The 19,911-nt window shown below is 33.8% G+C and overlaps 1 protein-coding gene and 1 long non-coding RNA gene across 9 annotated transcripts in view; one reads left to right on the top strand and one right to left on the bottom strand.

Moving 5' to 3' along the window:
- KCNT2 (potassium sodium-activated channel subfamily T member 2) overlaps nucleotides 1–19,911 on the bottom strand; it is a 117,025-nt gene that overhangs the window by 23,612 nt on the left and 73,502 nt on the right. For 4 of the 6 annotated variants that reach the window (XM_015290383.4, XM_015290385.4, XM_025153026.3 and 1 more), the window contains exons 15-24: nucleotides 17,822–17,930; nucleotides 16,326–16,382; nucleotides 15,091–15,240; nucleotides 13,803–14,032; nucleotides 12,927–13,143; nucleotides 11,554–11,659; nucleotides 11,115–11,287; nucleotides 8,921–8,992; nucleotides 5,627–5,761; nucleotides 1,774–1,885 (exon numbers count right to left, since the gene is read on the bottom strand). In XM_015290383.4, the coding sequence (XP_015145869.2) occupies nucleotides 1,774–1,885; nucleotides 5,627–5,761; nucleotides 8,921–8,992; nucleotides 11,115–11,287; nucleotides 11,554–11,659; nucleotides 12,927–13,143; nucleotides 13,803–14,032; nucleotides 15,091–15,240; nucleotides 16,326–16,382; nucleotides 17,822–17,930 (1,361 nt within the window). The remainder of the gene's footprint in view (nucleotides 1–1,773; nucleotides 1,886–5,626; nucleotides 5,762–8,920; nucleotides 8,993–11,114; nucleotides 11,288–11,553; nucleotides 11,660–12,926; nucleotides 13,144–13,802; nucleotides 14,033–15,090; nucleotides 15,241–16,325; nucleotides 16,383–17,821; nucleotides 17,931–19,911) is intronic. The other 2 variants (XM_015290384.4, XM_025153027.3) reach the window with 1 other exon arrangement.
- The window catches only part of LOC101750820, a 571,434-nt gene that overhangs the window by 499,250 nt on the left and 52,273 nt on the right, over nucleotides 1–19,911 (top strand). The window lies entirely within an intron of this gene.

Genomic DNA, 19,911 nt, shown 5'->3' with positions numbered 1-19,911 from the left:
CCCCTAGTCATAAGTTTCACATTTTAAGGGAGTATGTTTAAAATAAATAAAATGTGCAGCAGATAATAGTGCACCAAGGACATAAGCATGGTTAGAACACAGTATTGAAGGTCTTTCAGCTGTTGGCACTTGATGCCCTATATAAACTAGCAGTGCATGAATCCAGTAGTTGCAGCTTAATTTTTCTGCAATTAGCACTGAGGGGAGGAGTGCTAAAATGCAGGAATCACAGGTGCAAACCTTTATGGGTACAGGGAGTGGGGTAATACAAATGAAAATGTGCCTCCCGATGCAAGCTGTTCCTCTCTTCATAACAGTTTCTGTGTAGCTTCTTCATGATCCTCAATTTTGTGCAAATCAAAACACCACATAAATAAGACTTAAGCTATCCTTCTGTTTTAGACAAAGACCAAAAAAATCACAAAATATCACCTACATATTTGCATCTTTTCATCAACATGTATGCATGATAGTCAGGATCAACTCTATGGAGTTGAGTTGAGTCTGATAAACCTTCTTATCATCCTGTCTCATCTAAACAAGCTGAATTTACAAAGAATTCCATTCTCGTATAAGAAACTGGGAGCTGGCTTGTGAAGATAAACTTGTGTGAAAAGGTGGTTTTCCATTACATAATATATTATATGAACACATGTCAACGCTATGTCAGTGTTACACAGTAAATAGTGAAAATACTTGAAATTTCAAATTTACACCCAGATTACTGTGCAGCTAGGAAATGGAACTTTTGTTACTTCTGCATAATAAAAATGACTTTTGATTGAACTCAGATTTTTTGAAGGTAACTAAGACATATAACATGAAGAAATTGGGAGTACACCTAGATTACTAGCAAATGGGGGACAGGTGATGGGGAGTGACTGGAGTGTAAAACTCTTATTTGAAGACCGGTGTCATGATAGTATTTGTCTTAATCTCGTGAAGTAACTCAGAATATGGCCTGTAAGATCATGAAAACAATTCTGAAAATTTTCTAGACTGCAGAGGTAGGTCAGTCAGGTCACCATCTCTGAAGAAGAGGAATTGACCAAGTTAAGCAGATAGCCAAAGTTACTATCTATGCTTTCTGTAATGTTTTAGCAATAGTACCTTGGATGAGCCCAGGATCACATATTCCGAAGCAAATTAAACTCACCTTACCTCCTTATGACCTCTGTGTTTGATAACTTGCAAATGCCAAACATACATGAGCCTATATAGGTTTGTCTAGCATTTAAGCAGTGTTACTATCCTTACCATCAGTAGGACTGTCCTGTGAAAGAGATGCTCTCAAACGGTCATGAAAATGTAAGTACCAGATAAATGAAAATGCTAACAGGATATGTGATTACAACACTTCCACATCAAATTGGAATACAAACTGCATTATTCTAGGACACGTGTATGTATTAAGTGTTTAGTATATTAAAACGTTTTCTACTTATAATTGCCTGACAGCCTCTTGGAATATCCTATTAGTTCTAAATATTCAGCTGTTCAGAAATATTCAGTTTTTCTTGATCAAACTGCATTCACATCTGTGTCTAGAAGGTTGGTGGAATAATATTAAAAAGTGACAAACTCAATTTCCATTCTTAAATGAGGGTAAAATTCATACAGGTGATCAAACAAAAAACTTTAATATTAGTGTTACAACCATAAAATGATTTCACTGTTTCCATTTGTTTTGGAAGCATTGTTACAGAATCATAAAATGTTTTAAAATTGTAACATTTAAATTGAGGTGGGGAAAAGGCAGATCTCATTACTTACCTTTTCCAATTTGGATAGAGCAAGAGAATAGCAGTCTTTGGCTCTGAATTGCATGAATCTCATATTGGCAGGGTGAGTTAGTTCTGTGATAATGCTTAGGCTTGAGAACAACCTGTATTTTAAAAGAATGTTGCAGTTTTAAGCTTTAATTAGAACAGTTCACAAATGTAACGGTCTACATAATGCTGTGACTTGTGTTCATGTCTGTGTTTTTAATTAAGCACCTGAAAACTGTAGCCTCTTTTGGCACTATAAAAAGCTCACATAATAGACTCTAATATAAGGCTCTGACTTTGTTGTATTATACCAATAATATATAGCAGTCATCAGTCATTTTATGTGCTTCTCTTGGAACCTGACCTTAGTGGGGTAATGTCAAACGGATTGCACAGTGCGTTTTTGCAACTCTTTAGTCCTTGCCCTCAGTTTTGTAGGGATGAACTTCACTGAAATAATAATTCAAGTAGAGCCTAAATGTGGCAAAAAGTATTTCAAAAACTACCTAGCAGTATGTGTTCAATGCCATCTTACTGCAATTGCTTTCTATGTGTGTTGAGCTTTTTAAATATATATATATAATTGAATCATATGATTATAGAAATGTTGGGCATTGGTATGTTAGTAGTTCTGTTCCTGTGAATAACCAAATATTGTGATCATATAAGAAAAAATGGGATTGGTAAACTAGCTGAGAATCTGAATCGTTTAATGACATTTTGTGTGCACTGTAGCTTGAAAAGTGCTGCATATGCTCAGGAATTTCTGTGGCTGTTCAGCTAGTGCGATAGTTATGTAAAGGCTATTACATTCTACTAAAGATGAAGCACTTAGGGAATAGAGCCTATGTACGTAGGTTAAATACATTGTAAACACACACTTGAGTTGCAACTATGGTACAACTTCATTTGTATCATATATTAAAAAAATAAATAAATGAAAGTCTTGAAGATACTCTGTACATACATACTTCTATCTCTTAAGTAACCTAAAGAAAAAGTCCAGATGAAGAACGTATTTCCTCTTTAAATTCTATTATCTTCTGTGTTAGTTATGTATCATGTAGCATATAACTACTGAAGTTTCTGCTTGCTGAAAATTTTTCTTGTACTTGCTGTGTTAACAGACCAGCACTCAGGTTTGAAAAACAACAGTATAATATTTAGAACTAAAAGCAAATTAAACAACTGATCTAATGATAAAATGCACATTATCTTCAGATTTGCAAGGTAAGGTTTCTGCTACAGATGGATTTAGGTAATCACCAAGTTATAACAGATTACAAAAGATGCTACAAAGGCGCTATTGGTAAAAAAAAAATAAAAATAAAAATAAAAATAAAAATCATACTTATTATTTAAGAGTGCCCTCTAGCGGAAATAGGGGGAAAAATTGTTTCAGATTGTCACAACAAGATCGCCTCTTAACCCTAGTTGAAGGCACTGCCTGCAAGCTATCAACAACAGGACAGGCCTATTCTTTACAAAGATTCCTCTTTTCTTCTCTGTTTTGCTTTGGGGTTTTTATGGGTTTTCTTATTTAACAAATAAATAAATAAATAAATAGATTTACTTGGGAGGAGGAAACCTTAATCAGCCTGATGGAAGACGTGCTGTTGTTGAACTGGTATTTGGAAATTGGACAAGTGAGAGATGGATGTGAGCCAAGAGGATAAGGTATGACAAATACGTAATGGCATCATAAGACCTTATTTGGTTCATTTATAAATCGGTGCTGATTGCTAAGTGTCATGTGAATTACTAATTAGGTATACTGTTATTAACAAACCTCTTGCAGTTTGTGACACTTAGCCACCAAAATGTTAGTTAATAAGAACTGAAAACAGGACTTCCCAAACACCAACATTTAAATCCATTAATTAATATAAATTAAGAGTAAATATAAACTCTCCTACTACAGATTTCTGCTTAAGGAAACCTGTTTTACTGAGGTGCTAGTCAATGATTAGCTTCATATTTTACACTGAGAAAGATCTCTAGGACATAGCCAAAAACTACTGATTGCTTCTTGTACTTTTAATCTATGCTAATTTGTTCTTTTCCATCCAAAGGATTAAAAAATTACTTTTTAATTTGATGCAACTCTTTGAGTTGCACCTCTTCACTCATTTTAACTAGAAATCTGGTAAGTTAGAGTTGTGTCAGAATTTTAATTGGTATGAAACAACTTCTAGCCTTAAATGTGCTAATAACTATCATGTTATAAAGAACACATCCATCTCCTAAACAAAGCTGGTTGGAGAAAATCTCTTCTGACAAAACACGATGAGTAGTTTATCTAAATGGGGAATAATACCAGAACAGGCTTATTAGAATTGGCAACTTAAGCCAAACAGCATTACAGTGCACTTGCATCATCTTTTCAGGACTGCCTGCAATCCATAATGAGGTCAGCTGATGTGAGTCAATCAGATGAATGAGATTTATATTAACTTATATTTTCTGAATAACTTGATTTTGTATGACTCAGTTGGAGTCTTCTTCATTCATGTAAATATGTTTGAGAACAGCATATATTAGCAAAACTCCAGTGATGTAAAATACTTCTTTAATACTATAGTTTTTGTTCATTGCTGTTGTGCTCCACCACATCCATCGTCGTCTTCATTAGTTTCTTACAGATATTACTAGATAACAAAAAATACTTTAAACGTATCTTAACATTAATTTATAAAGTTATTTATGTTCACGTGATGAACGTAGCTTATTCTGCAGAATAGATGAATGTCACCATTTTACGCTGCTTTGAAAAACTTAAGTTATTCCTGCAATTTTGAAATTACATAAAAATACAGTGAATATATTGTTTGTGTTTGAGGAGAAGTAAATTTAGGAAAAAAAAAGGTAAAATACACCAGTTTACAAAGTTGAAAAGGTTTTCTGAAAATAGTGCTGATTCTTAAAACATGGTATTTATTTTTATTCAAAAAGGGCTATGCAGTTTCAGAATTATACTGACCAGTTGTATGTTTCATACATGAGTTACAGCTGCCATCTAGTTGTAGCCATTGTGCAGGACAACTGAATGGTTATACAGCACATTCTACTAGTAGAACTTAATAAAATAAACCATAGCAGGTGTTAAACTTAAGGACTGTATCAGGGAAGCATTTCTTAGCTGTCTTTATAGTGTGTATATATCTGCTTTGGTTTGTGGGGTTTTTTTTCAAAGAAACTAACTAACTAGCTTTTTCACTGCTTAAAGTGACTTCTATCCTTTGCTGAATTGAAATACTTAACATGAAGCGTAGCTGTAATCAGGAGATGTTCCCAAATGATCAGGTGGTCTTTAAACTATTTATTGCAGCACTGCTTTCTTAGTTGCTTTCCTAGACTGATAATTTTTCACTCTGAATTCAGATATTCCTTCATGACTCTGAACATGCTGTTGTCACAAGTAATATTGCATGTACATGCATGAAAATCTGATTTTTGTTGAAAAATCAATATTCAAAATTCATACACAATTAACTTCATAGTAATGCATAAGCCACTGCTTTAGAAGGATGTTTCTTGAATTTTCTTTAGCAGTGCAAGGACTGCTGTGCTATGGAAAATGTGGGATTTTTTGTCCTGTTTTCAAAAGTAGCATCCACTCCTTTCCTATAAACCTGAAAATTGTCTATTAGAAATTATCCTCCAGCTTGGGGAGGAGTTTTGTCTGAGATTTCAAGAGAATTATGCCAAGAAACAGAGTTTATAGCTGAGGTTTTTTGCCATGTGAAAAGGAAGGGGAAACAAAAATAAAAAACACACCCTCGTTTGAATACAGAACGTATTATTAGATATTTCATGATTAATGAACATGTAAAAAGAAACTGCAAAATATCTCTTACCTGAAGAGTGTTTGAACATTTACAATAGTCTTAGCATCTGCCATGTAGTCTTCCTCAGCACTCATTGTACTTTCTTTGTCCACCACCACCATATTAGCTGCAAAGGTGACCCCACATCTTAATAAGTCATCTAGGCTTTTGTGAAGAGAAAGAGGAAGAAATCAACAAGTCACTTAAACCTGGAATGTTTAAAAGATTAGTGATTGTTGGTACTGATAAATCACACTGAGTTGCTGGTTCCCTGCAACTCCATGTATGTATTGTAACTTCTAATATAGTCTGTGTTGAAAATATCATGAATTGAGAGAATAGAACATGAATTGCTTTCCTTGAAGTCATACAGAATACACTTCAGCAGGTTGTTATGGTCAGCCTCATCTTCCTAAAATTGTAGAATTATTTCAAAAATTAAAAATCAGCCTTTAACAGATACATGGAAAGACTGTATGGCCTTACATGTTTCATCAACTTGCTTTGTTATAGTTATTTTTAGCAATATATTAAAAAAAAAATGGATCTAAAATGATTTCAGTTGGTCTTTACCACAATTATGTTTCAGTTTCAAGATGTTAATGAGGGTTCTAAGGGCACATCTGAAAAGCTCCTCTTTTATCTATCAGAGTGCTGTTACAATGCTTTTAGGAGCAGCTCACCTCAGAGCTGTACCTCAGTAAAACATTTCACCCACTGGACAATCTACTGTGAAGCTTGATCACAGAAAACCATCACTGACAACTAAGCTATAGTTGCCAGCGTGCCTTATGTTTATTTCCAAAATGAAGCATGTTTTGGTTGTTAGTTTCTGTGGGAAAAGTTACTTTTAAAACGATTCTGGAAAAGTTTCAGAAGGGTTTTTTGTTGTTGTTTGTTTGTTTATTTATTTTGTAATAAAAGCTGCTGGGAACCAAGCAACTTAAGTGAAAATGAGAAGAAAGGGTATTTCATGGTTTCCAGGGGAAACTGAAAAGCTACATTTTTTACATCATTCTGTTTACTTCCAAGGAAGAAAAGCTATTTTGTCATTAGAATTGTTTTTCATTCGGCTGTTGATCTAATCTATTATACTGTCTTCGCTATATTGATTCAATTATTCCTGTTCTCAATGATCTTCTAAGGCTCCTAAGCTTTACATATCCTATTATAAATCTGTTTTGAAATTTTAGAATAAGGAAAAGGATACACATCATTGGTGTTTATTTTACGTTCTGTATGTGTTCTTCCAAAACAAATACATGGTATAATTTTTGAAACTGCAGTTTAGCTGGTGGTTGGCTATTAAAAAAATTATATGGCCTATATTAAGAATATCACTGCATAAGTGGAAATCTGACCTTTCTCTAACTGACTTAATTATTACTATTTCAGTCTCCTAGTTGATGAAAATAGCAGCATATTCAAGAATACAACTATATTTTCCACATTTTGGTGATGAAAAAACTATTCTTTTTTTTTTTTTTTAGTTGTACTACTACTTTGAGTTATTTTTAAAGATGTGGAGAGTTACAAAAATACTTAGTAGAATTCTAATTCAGTTATCAACATTTCTTAATATTTAACAGATTCCTGCACTACTGGAATCTGGTCAGTTACACATCTCACATGCTTGAAGTCTAGATGTTTCTGATAACTTGGTACATTTTGATGAAGTTCATTCAAGCTATGGATTTCTGTAAAGATGTTTTTCTGCAGGCTACTTCCTTGTAACAAAAAGGAGTGGTGTATATGGGTAATTCTTTTTGTGGTTTTCTCTTCAAGTTGGTGACATTTCATACCAAGTGACCATAGGACAAGTGTATTAGATAGTGAAAAGGTAGCAGACGGCATTCTTAAATGCATTGGAAGTGAATTCCAGAGATACTAAGAAATGAAACTTGTATATTTTACATTGTAACATTTAGCTAAACATGATTGACTTCTATTGATTGTATATGATTTTAAAACACCTCAGAAAACACAGAATAAGTATAAAGTCTCATTACTGATGAAAATAGATGTTGAAAAATAAACTACAGAATCTGACTGAATTTTAAAGTGACTGTATTGTCAGATTTGATGCATAAATTTGTTAACAATACTGCAAATGAGAATTTTACGTAATAATGTTTTTGATAGACTGTATACTCAGTTTTATGCATTCATTTCCTAAAAATAAATAACATGCACTTCAGAACAAATGTGAAAAACCTTTAGGGAAGCATTTAGTTTTAGTTTATTTAGGGAAGCATTTCTTTTCCAAGTAAAACCAGTAATTTTTATTAGAATTTAATCTTCCCAGTTAATTAAAACAGCATAAGGTCTTTGGGTTATTACTTATTTTGGATACTGTGAGTCAGTTCAATTAGTCTGTTTCTATGAATTTTCTGTAACTTTTATAGGACTAAGACCTTAAAAAAATAGTAGCTATTAACAACCCAAGACACACAGTTGCTTTAGAAAAACAAATCTAGTAAGTGAGAAATGTCTCTACAGATCCACTGCAGACCTCACAGTGACTAAGGTATTGTCAAGATAAATCTGCATCTCTATCACTGTTATAAGTAGTTTTAAAGCCCCTGTTACAACAGGATGAAACTTTAAAAAATGTTGAATATTTAAAATTTCATTTAAAAAATGGATTCTGCTACTTTAGGGCAGGAAATAAATTATTTCATGTTTGTGTGGAGAAGAGTATTATGGCCTTGCAGCCCCACCTCAAAAGCAGTAGTGAAACAAGCTATTTTCTACTTTGATTGGACAGTCTAGGTACAGGAGCTTACTAAAATGCTAATGAGTCATTGCTCCTCTCTCCCCTTTGTCATTTCTGCCTGATTTATACGTTACATCTATGTTGCTAAGCTTAGATATGCAAATATATACTAGCAGAATTTCTGAAGACAAATATAGAAGTAGGCGAATATTTTATGTAGGGGAAAAAGACTGTTGGACACACTTAAACTCATTAGTTTTAGTGTTATTTACATTCTATAGCTATTTTACATACCCCTAGTCTGTAAATGATAAAGGGTGTCACTAGGATCGAAGCTATTACCTGGCAATTTCTAGTGACATACTAATAAAATGTTAATGTTTGGGTTTTGAAGATACTAAACTTTTGTTCCCTGTCATACTTTTTGCTAACAATATCCTTTAGAAGTCAGAAATTTGAAATCCCAAACTGTAGCACACAGACACACAAACCATGCATGCAGATAGATCATCTTCAAATATAACGCACACATAGGCATGCAATGACAATACACAGAACAAGCCACTGACCACTACAATGTTAAGTTTTCTAACAGTTACTTCACCTACTTGTCGATAGAGCCCACCATGTAGTAAACCATTGGAAACCAACAGATTGCATCCAGAAAATGCATATCTGGCCTAAGCAGCAGATGGGATTACAAAATGAAACACAATATCACAACAGCAGCATCTCTTCTAAAATACTTCAAAAAAAAACAGGTAGTTTGGATGGTGGTTTGTTAACTTCAAAAAAAAAAAAAAAAAAAAACGAAACAACAACAACAAAAAAAAAACCTTGGAAGTATTATCTCTTTACACAGGTAATAGGATTGCAGAAAACTGTGAATTAACAGTGAATTAACAGTGCTGTAATCATAAAGAATGATCAGAATGATCACATGCTTATTAATAAATGCACCTCTTAAATCAGAAAATTTATGGCACAGTACAATTCCAAATATAAAAATGAATGATTGATTTCAAAGACACGCTGCCAAGTTGTATTCCAGTACATGAATTAGGGATACTTAAAATAAGCAGTGAAAACTTTAATAAAAATGTGAAGTAGAATCTTTGAGTTTTAGATAATAACTCTAATTTAAGTTAATGAGAAAAAATTTGAAGAAAAATATTATTTTAAAAACAGTATGAGAAATAAAGTGCTATTGTTTCTTTATTCATAAATTTTACTGGATTTCTTTTAGCATACCGAGAAACAACTGAAATCTCAAAAAATGTCAAGTATAGGTATCAGAATAGGCATACTGTACTAGCGAATTGATAAAAAGAAAATAGGATTATAACAAAAAGGCATAGGCAGGTTCATCAAAGGTGGTTGGATTCCTGAGTCCAGTGAAAGAAATTGCAAAATGCTAATTGACTTGAATGGCACCAAGAACTCAGCCTAATGCATGTATAGAAAACATGTTGGCTTTTCAGGTGTGACTCTGCAACCCACTGAATGCTGGGAGAAGCCACTGCAAATGCTGTGTAGAAGGTACAAAACTAAGGGTTCTAATTTAATTGTCAGCCACAATGTAAGTTTTAGCCAGTAAAAAGGAATTTTAGGTGTAAAATTATAGCGCTGAAGCAAGTTAGCTCAGGCCCTGTAATGAAAAAGATAGCAAGCACTAGAGGGCACTGTATGCTCACATCACAGCTTAAGTATCACTTTGTAACAAAACCAGAAATCTTTTCAGAGCAATTCAAGCTTTCACCAAATCATATAACTCATTTTATGCCATAACATGTATACACTTAAAACCTTTGCTTCACAAACGCAAGTGTATATAGCTTCATTAAAAAGCTGTTTGAGGCTAAAGTAGAACACTTCACTGCAGATCTTTGCATTAAAAAATTGCTTATAATAAAACAGAGCATATATATGCGAACGAAAGTGTCACTTCAGCATCAGTATCTGTACAGCACATCTTCTGATGTAATTTCTTTAAGTCACAGTTATACCTCATATTCCGTATCTGCCTAACCTCCATTTTTGTGTCTTCCAATTTGTGGTTGTAAGTACGTAAGCAGCACCAAAGAGCTGCAATTGCAAGAAAGTTCTTAAGCAGTGGTATGGTTCTCCCCCCAGCCACCCCCTCCCCCAAAAAAATGTAAATTCTTTAAGTTGAGATTATTAATACAGTAGTCTTGTCAGAAGATTTTTTTCTGAAATTTTAAAAAGTTAATGCAAAAAAGGCTAATAATTTTAGCGATCTCCACACAGATATGGTATTAACAACAATATTATGGGTTCATGTTATTGCAGAGAAAGGGAATTAGAAGGTGGATCCTACTGTCCTAAAGAACTACTCATCTTAGAGTCTAAAATTATTAAAAATATCCCAATTAAGGCCATTAAGTGTCTTGTTGTAAAAGTAGTGTTTGAAGTGCAGTTTCATAGCTATGAAAATGTTACACGGATTGACTTTTTTACAGTGCTCACAAAGGTAGTTAATTTTAGCAACTATTCATATTCCTTTGAATATTCTAATAGTTCATTGAAACGTCACCTGTGAAGAATAAGGACATTAGAATGTAATACAGCCATTTACAGTCAGCAGAAAGTCAGTTTTGTATATGACAATATAGGTTCTGTATTATTTCACTTTTTGCAAAGATGTATGTGCCATAATGTTTGTGATTTTAAGTTGGCCATCTGAAGAGTGATCACCTACCAAAGTAATGATAAAATGATTTTTAAATGTATCACAAAGGAAAGAAAAAAAGAGAGAGAGAAATATATTTAAAATCTACATACGGGTTATCCAGGAGTAATACAATGGGATTGAGTTCTTTCTTCGGTCTGTAATAAGCTCTAAGTGGAACAATAAAATTATATAAGCCATTTCCAGCAGTTTCTGCTGCAACAATAATCAATTTATTTTTGAATCCATAGGCTTTGGCATCTTCATAGTAGTTATGCTGGCACCCCTAAAATTAAAATGAGAAACAAGTTCAGTGGATATGACTAAAGAGATCTAGTGGAATGGAAGGTTTTACCACTGGAAATAGAAGATTGTATCAGCCAACCTGAAACAGATCTGATTAGATACATGCAAATGCTTGGTGATGAAAAAGGATGAGAAAATTAGTCTGTGATAAAGCTCACATCTAAGCAAAAAAACAGAGTTTTACTGTTCAGATGCAGTAGACAAATGTGAATGCAGTTTTATCCAATACCAGAAAACTCCCTTTACCTTATCTAGTCTTAGACAACAGAAGGGTACTTTTTCATGCAGAAGATGACAAAATGTGGGAGAACTTCCAATATAAGGAGAGTAAGGAGGATAGCCCTTGGCATACCTAGTAGAATAGAAAAAAAACATTTTTTAGTATAGCCAATGAAACACAATTCATTATACAGCTGTTTTATGGGATGCTTATACCTATGTCTAAGTTAAACAATCATTTGTGGACTAAGAGTCAAGTGTATGGGTCTTTGACCCATTCTATAAAATGCATCAATTTATCGACAGCTGTCGTATTTTTGTGAAATGAAGGAATTCTGTCTGGCTTTTTTTTTTTTTTTTTTATAAGCATATTTGGAAATGGGTTGATATATTGTAGTGTATGGGCTTAGTGTTTCAAACACACTGGAATATAAGGAAAGTTGGAAAATAAAGAAAAAACTAGAAAATATCATGGGACAACTTCTCTTCCTTCCCCATTTGTGATTCAGAATCTCAAGAATGACTGAGGTCATTACCTTCTTTCACCAAAAAAGAATTCTTCTTTTGCCAAAAATGAAATTTCTAATTGGTCTTCATTTTTAATAAGAGACTACATGATAGTGAGGAAGACTGTCACTTGCAATGGGAGGTGCACGTACATGATAAGAATAACCACAGCCATCGGGGAAGACTGAGAAAATAGGAGTCCTTTTATATTCTGTTATTTCAGTTTGCAGACTGAAGATGACTTATTCTATTATTTTTCTTCATTGGATTTTTACGATCTTCCCTGGGGCTTCTCATACTTAGCGAAGTTGGAGATGTGAAACTGGTAGGTGAGCCATTGGCTTAATTGAGTATTTCAGTTTTAATATCCTCTTCAGTAATACCAATAAACATAATTGCCTATCTTATTTTAATGGCAGTTACAGGATTTGCTTTTTTTGTGAGCAATGCATCATTACTTTCAGTAATGTGCTAACAAACATTTTAAATTAGATGTAATAATATGATCTCATATCGCATTTTGGATTGTTCCTATGTTTTGAAGTCAGATACCTAATGTTAGTGTTCAACGTGCCTGTTAAATTACCTGATTGTCAGGAGAGGACAGAGGTATTTATTTGTTCATGGCTTACTTTAGGCCCAGTAACTACGAACTGTAGGAAAAACAGTCATGAATGTCACTTGATGTGTATGCTATAAGCTGCTATACACAGATCTTTATTACAGAGCGTAGAAAATCTCCTGTAAATGGGGGATGGAATCTCTTTTTATTAAAAAGAAATACTTCCTTTGTGTGTCTTGCTTGCTACAACTTCTTGGATTGATCTGCATGTCCCAGAACTGTCAATGCCTGTTTCAAATAACATTACTTAGTTTACATTAAATATACATACTCTAAGCCTGCAGAGACTTCGTCATCAGATGGAGTGGTTTCATCTTCTGACTGGTCGCTTAGCAGGTCACATGCCTGAAGTGAGGATGAGTCTGCAACCTCCAGAACAGGTGCTATACTGGGCCGTCTGCCCTCTTTACCTTCCTCAGAAGGAAGAGCTAGCGTAGGTCCGCTGGACGTTCGGCATCCTGTGTCTTGTAAATCAATAGCCACAGTTCCTGAAGTAGTGTTGAAATTGGTTTTACAATGTGATTGTCAAAACATTTAAATGAGATTCCCGTATTTAGTAGGGATTTTCAGACCTCGTGGACAAAGAGTGAAAGGAATACTACATTCATTAGTTGTGTTTATCATATTAAAGTATAACAAATATTTACTCTTGAGGAAGCCTTTTCCTGTAACTTTGCCTAATTCATCCCTAACTATGAATATATATGCCAAGTACAATTAACTTATATTAATATGCATCACCAGTAGATTTCATATTTCATTCATGTACATCATTTAGTAATAATTATAAATTTGACACACATGTAACAAACTCATCAGATATTTTCACATTTCTAAAACCTATGTTAGAAGTTGGTACCTGAATCACTTGATACTTTTTAATTTACTTTTTAATTTTTAATTTTTTTTTCTTTTTTAACTTAAATTTCAAGATGTTAATTCCTGAAACGAGAGAGAATATGTAATGGTACCCATATATACAGTCAAGGGAAAAATACCTTTTTTTAGGAAAAGAAGAGGGGAAATGTTTAATATACTTTCTCTCTGCACTCTATTTTAATTTCTTAATTATAGGAATATGTTTTTAAAAGCTTGAAATGTACTGTTTATTGAACGTGTTGTGAGACATGTTTTCCTATTAACTTACCCATGCTGGCTATTATACTGTGTACAGGCAACCTAGAAGCTCCATGATAAGACAACTTTGATTCATGTCTTTTTCTGTGTTTTTCTTGCTTCTTGAAAGCAGAATTCTCTTCTTTGGTGATATTTATATAAAAGCATATATCTGTAGAACTCATGATATACCGAGGACCTGGATTCAGCAAAATGTTTTTGTTATCTTCCTTTCTAACACCAATCAGACAGACTCCAAACCTTAATTAGAAAAGGAGAGGCATGGTTCATTTTTTATAGTTCTGTATATACTAGAATTTCCACTGTCAAAAATGAGCCTTCTCTATATTTTATACTTTACAAATTGAATGTTTCCAAAATTTTGGATGTCAAATGTTTGAAAAAATGTTATCTCCTAAGTGGACCACTTCTAATCAAGCAGTTTTTTTTTTTTTTTAACTGATTAATTCAGAGGTATCTGATTCCAGTGTGTTTCTTTATTTCCAACGGTTCTTCAAATGATGTCTCAGTTAATTTTTCTATCAGATGATTAATCCCTTCTGAGAAATTACTAATAGAGAAATGGATACGTTGTATGAAAAAATGTATTCATCATGTTAAATTGTTCCATGTCATGGAAACTACTTTAAGAATTTTTAGTCATTCACTTCTAAAAATCTATTTAATTAGTGAGAAAAGATAAGGACTTAAAACTGAAGAAATCATTTGGTCACATATTAAGTATGAAAATAAAATAAATGGTCAGAGTTTGATGAGTCTGTAAGTTCTGTTCACATAGTAGTACTGAATAAAAGATGCATGATCTGGAACATAAAGATGATGTATTAACATTCTTAAAATTCAATCTAAGTAGGGAAAAAATATTTTGAACAATCACCAGGGTATAGCAAAAATCATCTTAAAATTGAATGCTTTGCATAAACTGAACATTCAGGATTTCCAGCTGACTCCTGAATCAAACAACCAAAAACTAAAAAAGTGAAAAGGATTTGTGTTCTGATATAACCTGCATCTAAGGTATAATTCTTTATGGTTGTCAGGCTTATCCTATATATCCTTTATATTCTGTTCTCTCAGATTGAGCTACCTATAAAGAACCAATACAAGCTTTTACATGACCAATTGTAACTTACAGAAGCTACAACTGAATGCAATATATTTCCTAATATACAGTGCAGTATATTGGTGGCCAGATGTTTTAATCCAGAAACAGAGTAATGCCTGATATTGCACTTTTGAATGCAGCTACAATTGGGGCAAAATTTTAAAGTCAATCTTTTATAGGAAAATAAACATACTTTTTATGTGCATGGAAAGAAGCATATGTGAAGCTTTTCCCTTCATATTCAGCAAAAAAAGTACTTTCTTCCAGGTTAATGTGAAACACTTCATTACCAGAGCATCTGCCATACATTTTCTGCCATTGTTCTGATGATTGCTGACTCTCTCTGAAACATGTACAGATAAAGAGAATAATTTAAAACTTAATGTACCGTTCTTATTAATCAGAGCATTATCATTTAGCAGTAGAAATTACAAATATCTACTGGTGAGGTTCCATGGGCTAAACTGAAAGAAGTATCCAAGATCAAAGCTTATTAATACTGTAAATATGAAGATTGTTTTGATGAAATAGAGAGCATTTTCTGCTAAGTAATAGTCGGATTATGTACTTCAATACCAGGAGAAACATGGTGGAATTGGGTTAAATTCACACCATAAGAAGTAGATTGACTGCAATTGAAAGATGACAGGTGAAACCAACAGCATGCTCATTCTATTCATAAAGGCAGTCTCTTCAGATGCTCCTTCACAGATTGTCTGGTTCCTGTTTGAAGTGGTAAAGAATAATTGAAAATAACTTATGTAGGCAGGACTCATTTGATTTATGTCACTTTATCTATAAGAAAGATTTTTCTCTGCGTTTGCTCATGTTTGTTGTCTTCAGTATTTACCCAGAAGGTGTTTTAGTTACTGTATCTTGTATACTATCCTCTTCTGTAGTGCAAGAAAAGAAATTATTAATCATTCAGTCCTTTACCAAGTGCTGCTAACGTTCTTTATCCAAATGCATTGTTAGAGGAAATATTCCAAACCTTACTAACACCAAATCTTGCAGACTATGGGCCTCTGCAAACCTTCCTTTACTGAAATTTTACAAAGAAACAAGTTGCCATCTACATGGGCTTTACTAGATATAGTGGAGGTATACGTATCTTTATCAGAAAATACAAGTGACAAATATGCTCTGTATCTTGCCTTCTGGAGCTAAGATCTCTAGATACTGGGGCTTGTTAGTGTTCCTTTCTACTTTTTTAGTATCTTGACACAATTTGTTTGTCTCCAGTTTCTATTTTTTCCTCACTCTCAGCACAGAAACATTTTGTTCCAAGGTTAATGGATCTAAGGTAAACGTTTTTATTGCAGCAGTATTAAAAACAGTGCATTAGATATAGAATAGCAGAACTAGAAACTTGATTGCAGAAGAAAATTGTTCCATGTTGAATTTTACCTCCAAAACCAAAATATTTACCTGTTCAGAGTCTGCTTGGTTCCAGTGAGTTGTCGAAAAGCTTCCCATGGTGCCGTTCTGTAACGATCACATGAAGTTCAGGTCAGAAATGCTACTTTCTTCCAGAACTTTGTACTGTATTACAAACTGTTAGAGCTCTATTAATAGATTGGAAATGTTTAAAGGTAAATGTTAAGATTAATAATAACAATAAAATTAGAATAAAGATAGAAAATTTGTCCCTCATAATCTGAGTTCTACAACAACTTATATGAGAATAAGATGAATTGCAACCAGCCTGGCCACTGTGAATATTATTTAAGCTAGATGGCATAAGCAGCAGCAAATTTCTTCTTAATCCTAATAGAAAGTTGATGTGGTCAAAATTGCTTGGGAAATGAACACTTTCCCTAACTTCCTCACAGATTTATACTAGTAAATATGCTGTCTTTAATTTGTGTGTTTCTTTTTCTTTACTGTTTATTGTCCTATCATTCTAATTAGGATAGTACAGAGTAATTATTCTTCTATGTTCTGCTGCTATTTATTGCTTTCAGTTTGCAGTAATTTCTGTGTACTTAGTTCTTTTCTGATAATCATGAAGCTTACATTACTAAGTGTCACACTACTTAGTAAGCATAGCAAGTAGATTCCCTGCCTGTAACTACATAAATTAGTTGGTACTTGATTTATAGGAGTGCAAATAGCTGCATTAATATTAATTAATATTTGAGTCTGGTAGGGCTTTTTCAGTTTTCAAATGTTCTGTAGTTCTCTGATAAACATTGGTTAGGATGGCTTTTGGAAGCATCTTTCTTCCAGAAAGCTTTGCAAAAGGGACAAGTTAGTGTCTGGCAGCTGGGAGCATTGCTGTGGCTGAAGGCTTCCAGGACCTCCCTCAGCAGTGACTACAGCTACAGCTGGCTGTGAATACTGTCTCCTAGTGGATCTAAAAGATAAGGAGAGAAGCTGTCTGCTTCAAGTGACAGAGAAGGCTGGATCAGAAGGAACTCCAGGAAAGGGATCCTGATAAAGCTTAATCATAGAATTGCACAAGTTGGAAAAGACCTTAAAGGTCATCAAGTCCAAATGCAACCTAACCATACCACCCTAAGTCTAACAGCTCTCTGCTAAATCATGTCCCTGAGCACCACATCCAAATGGTTTTTAAACACATTCAGGGATGGTGACTCAACCACCAACCTGGGGAGCCCATTCCAGTGCTTAATCACTATGGGTGGGAACGTGTTTGTTTGTTTATTTGAATAGCAGGGAGACATTTTTTATTTTGAACTTCTGAATTATCAAACTACTCTCTGAATGAAGTCTTACCTATAATAGAAATCTGAACGCTCCCAACCACTACAGTAAAGTTCCTAAACTTGTGAGTCAACAAATTTAGGGCTTCTGTTGAAACATGAACTAATCTTTCAGAAAATCCTTTCAGTGATTTTTGAATAGACTGATAGTCTTGAAAAGGATTCCCCCAGGCTGGGTTAATGGTAATATATACTTACTGTCCCCTGGAGGTATGAACCAGCAGTGTGATTAATGTAGAGGTAGCTGGACATATGCAGTTTAGAGCTAGCATAGCATATTTGAATTCTTCTTCACACACAACATGATCTGTGGAAAAAAAAACAATATAGAAAACATTTTATAAAAATACTTTTCATTAAGCAGAATTATAAATTCCTATATTTGCATAAGAAAATAGTGAAGTAAACAAGGAGAAATTGCCCCCCACATTTCAGCATCCACTTGCACCTGGAGAGCAGCTACGATCTATGCTACCTTTCAGGTTGCATGACTGAAGTTAATTTTTCATCCAGTTCCTACTTCATGTGCAGCTGCAGGAAAGAGAGAGAGTGCAATGGCCCTGTCAATCCAAATTCCACTATCTTGCTCCACTGGTAGTATGAGTAGGCCTAGTAACATAATTTAGTTTACCAATTTGCACCTTTTGCAGTTTTGTGTGATCTGGTCTAGACATATCAAGCACAGTACAGAGATGTAATTTCCGTACCATGCAATTTCTGTTTTCAGAAAATAGTACAAATAGAGTACTGCAGGGTAGGACTATCTCCTCAATTAGATATGCTGTGCTGGTTTACAGACTGGTTGTTTGGCACTAGCTCTGGGATATCTGCACTGCACTAGCTTTTATTTTGTAGATTTGACTAATATTTGTCCCTAACAACAGCTAATGGCTGCTGCCTCTGAAAGGAGAAATTCATTCTTGATCTTTCTAAAGATCGAGGCCTATTTAAATGTCATAGGGAAAGACTGACTTTTGTGAAGACACTGTCAAATATAGAACAAACTGAGGTTTTTCTTCCCATAAATAAATTTCAATTATAGCAATTGAGTATATGCTGCAGAAGGGATCTCAGACAGAAATGTGTTTTTTTAGTTGACCATGTGCCACTAATCCATCTATTTGAATTTTAAACTAAAGTTTTGGGGAAGATAAAGCATAGTCCACAACTTGGACAGAATATCTATATTCCATTACCATTACAAAGATGGCAAAGATCTATGAAAATGAATACTGATTTCCTTATATTGAAGGAATAGGAAATCTTTCATTTCTGAATTTGTGTAGGATTTTGTCAATAACTTCCCCTTATTTCTTCTTTAGAACAATGTTGTAATACAGCTAACATTTTTGAAAACAGACCCAAGAAAATATACAGAGAAATTATTTCATCATCTGCTATTTCATATATTATACTTGAATCGAAATGTACATGCTGACCTAACTATATACAAGTGAAAAGGAGTAAATAACGGATGGCACAGTGCATGTGAAAAGTATATATCTCACTTAAATCTTTCATATACTCTATCTTCTCTAATGTATGGCTGTACTTTCTGGATGGATTTTATGCATAATAATGCACAGAGGATATCACCTCTTAAAAATACAACTAGTAGCAACAAATTAACAGTTGCTAATAAAAAGACTTTGCCATGGGTAGAGAGATTGTTTGTGCTATGTGGTTTTAAGGGGGAGATGGAAAAGCATCATCATTCCTGTCACAGCATGAGTTTTATACCCTGCTGTGCTATCTCATAGTTTAAGATTTTATACTTTCATAACTTTCAGACTGCTATTTATGCTTTTTTTCCCCTTTCTTTCCAACCTTATGGTAAGTGCAGTAGCTTTTAAAATTTCAGCCTTAGCTGTTTCTCTGGAATCATTCTGTACTGAAATTTACTTCTTCATCACAGTCTTGGGATGATGAAGGAAACTAATATTTTTCCATTTCGTTTTTTTTTAATTTTGTATGAACCAGCAATCCCTTCTTGCTTAGAATATCCTTCCAGAAAAGAGAATTTTCAAAATTACAGTTGGAAAGCTCTCCTCCTGCTTCATGGTGCTACTTTTCCAGAGAGAAGTACAACGAATTGGCATTGTAAAGAGTATTCATATATTTTGCACATAAGTATATGTGTGTGTGTGGTTATATATATGTATATGTGACAGAGAGAGACATAGAGATCCACCTACACAGTGCAGAGAAAGTTTCTGAATTTAGAGCTAGTAATCCATTCTTATGAGAGAGGATTTATCTGGATTTCTTAAAATCATTTTGCATTTTTT

This window comes from Gallus gallus, chromosome 8 (genome assembly GCF_016699485.2).
Source record: "Gallus gallus isolate bGalGal1 chromosome 8, bGalGal1.mat.broiler.GRCg7b, whole genome shotgun sequence".
Lineage (NCBI taxonomy): Eukaryota > Metazoa > Chordata > Aves > Galliformes > Phasianidae > Gallus > Gallus gallus.
Note: the sequence above shows the minus strand (reverse complement) of the source record. Positions and strands in the feature narration are given on the sequence as shown.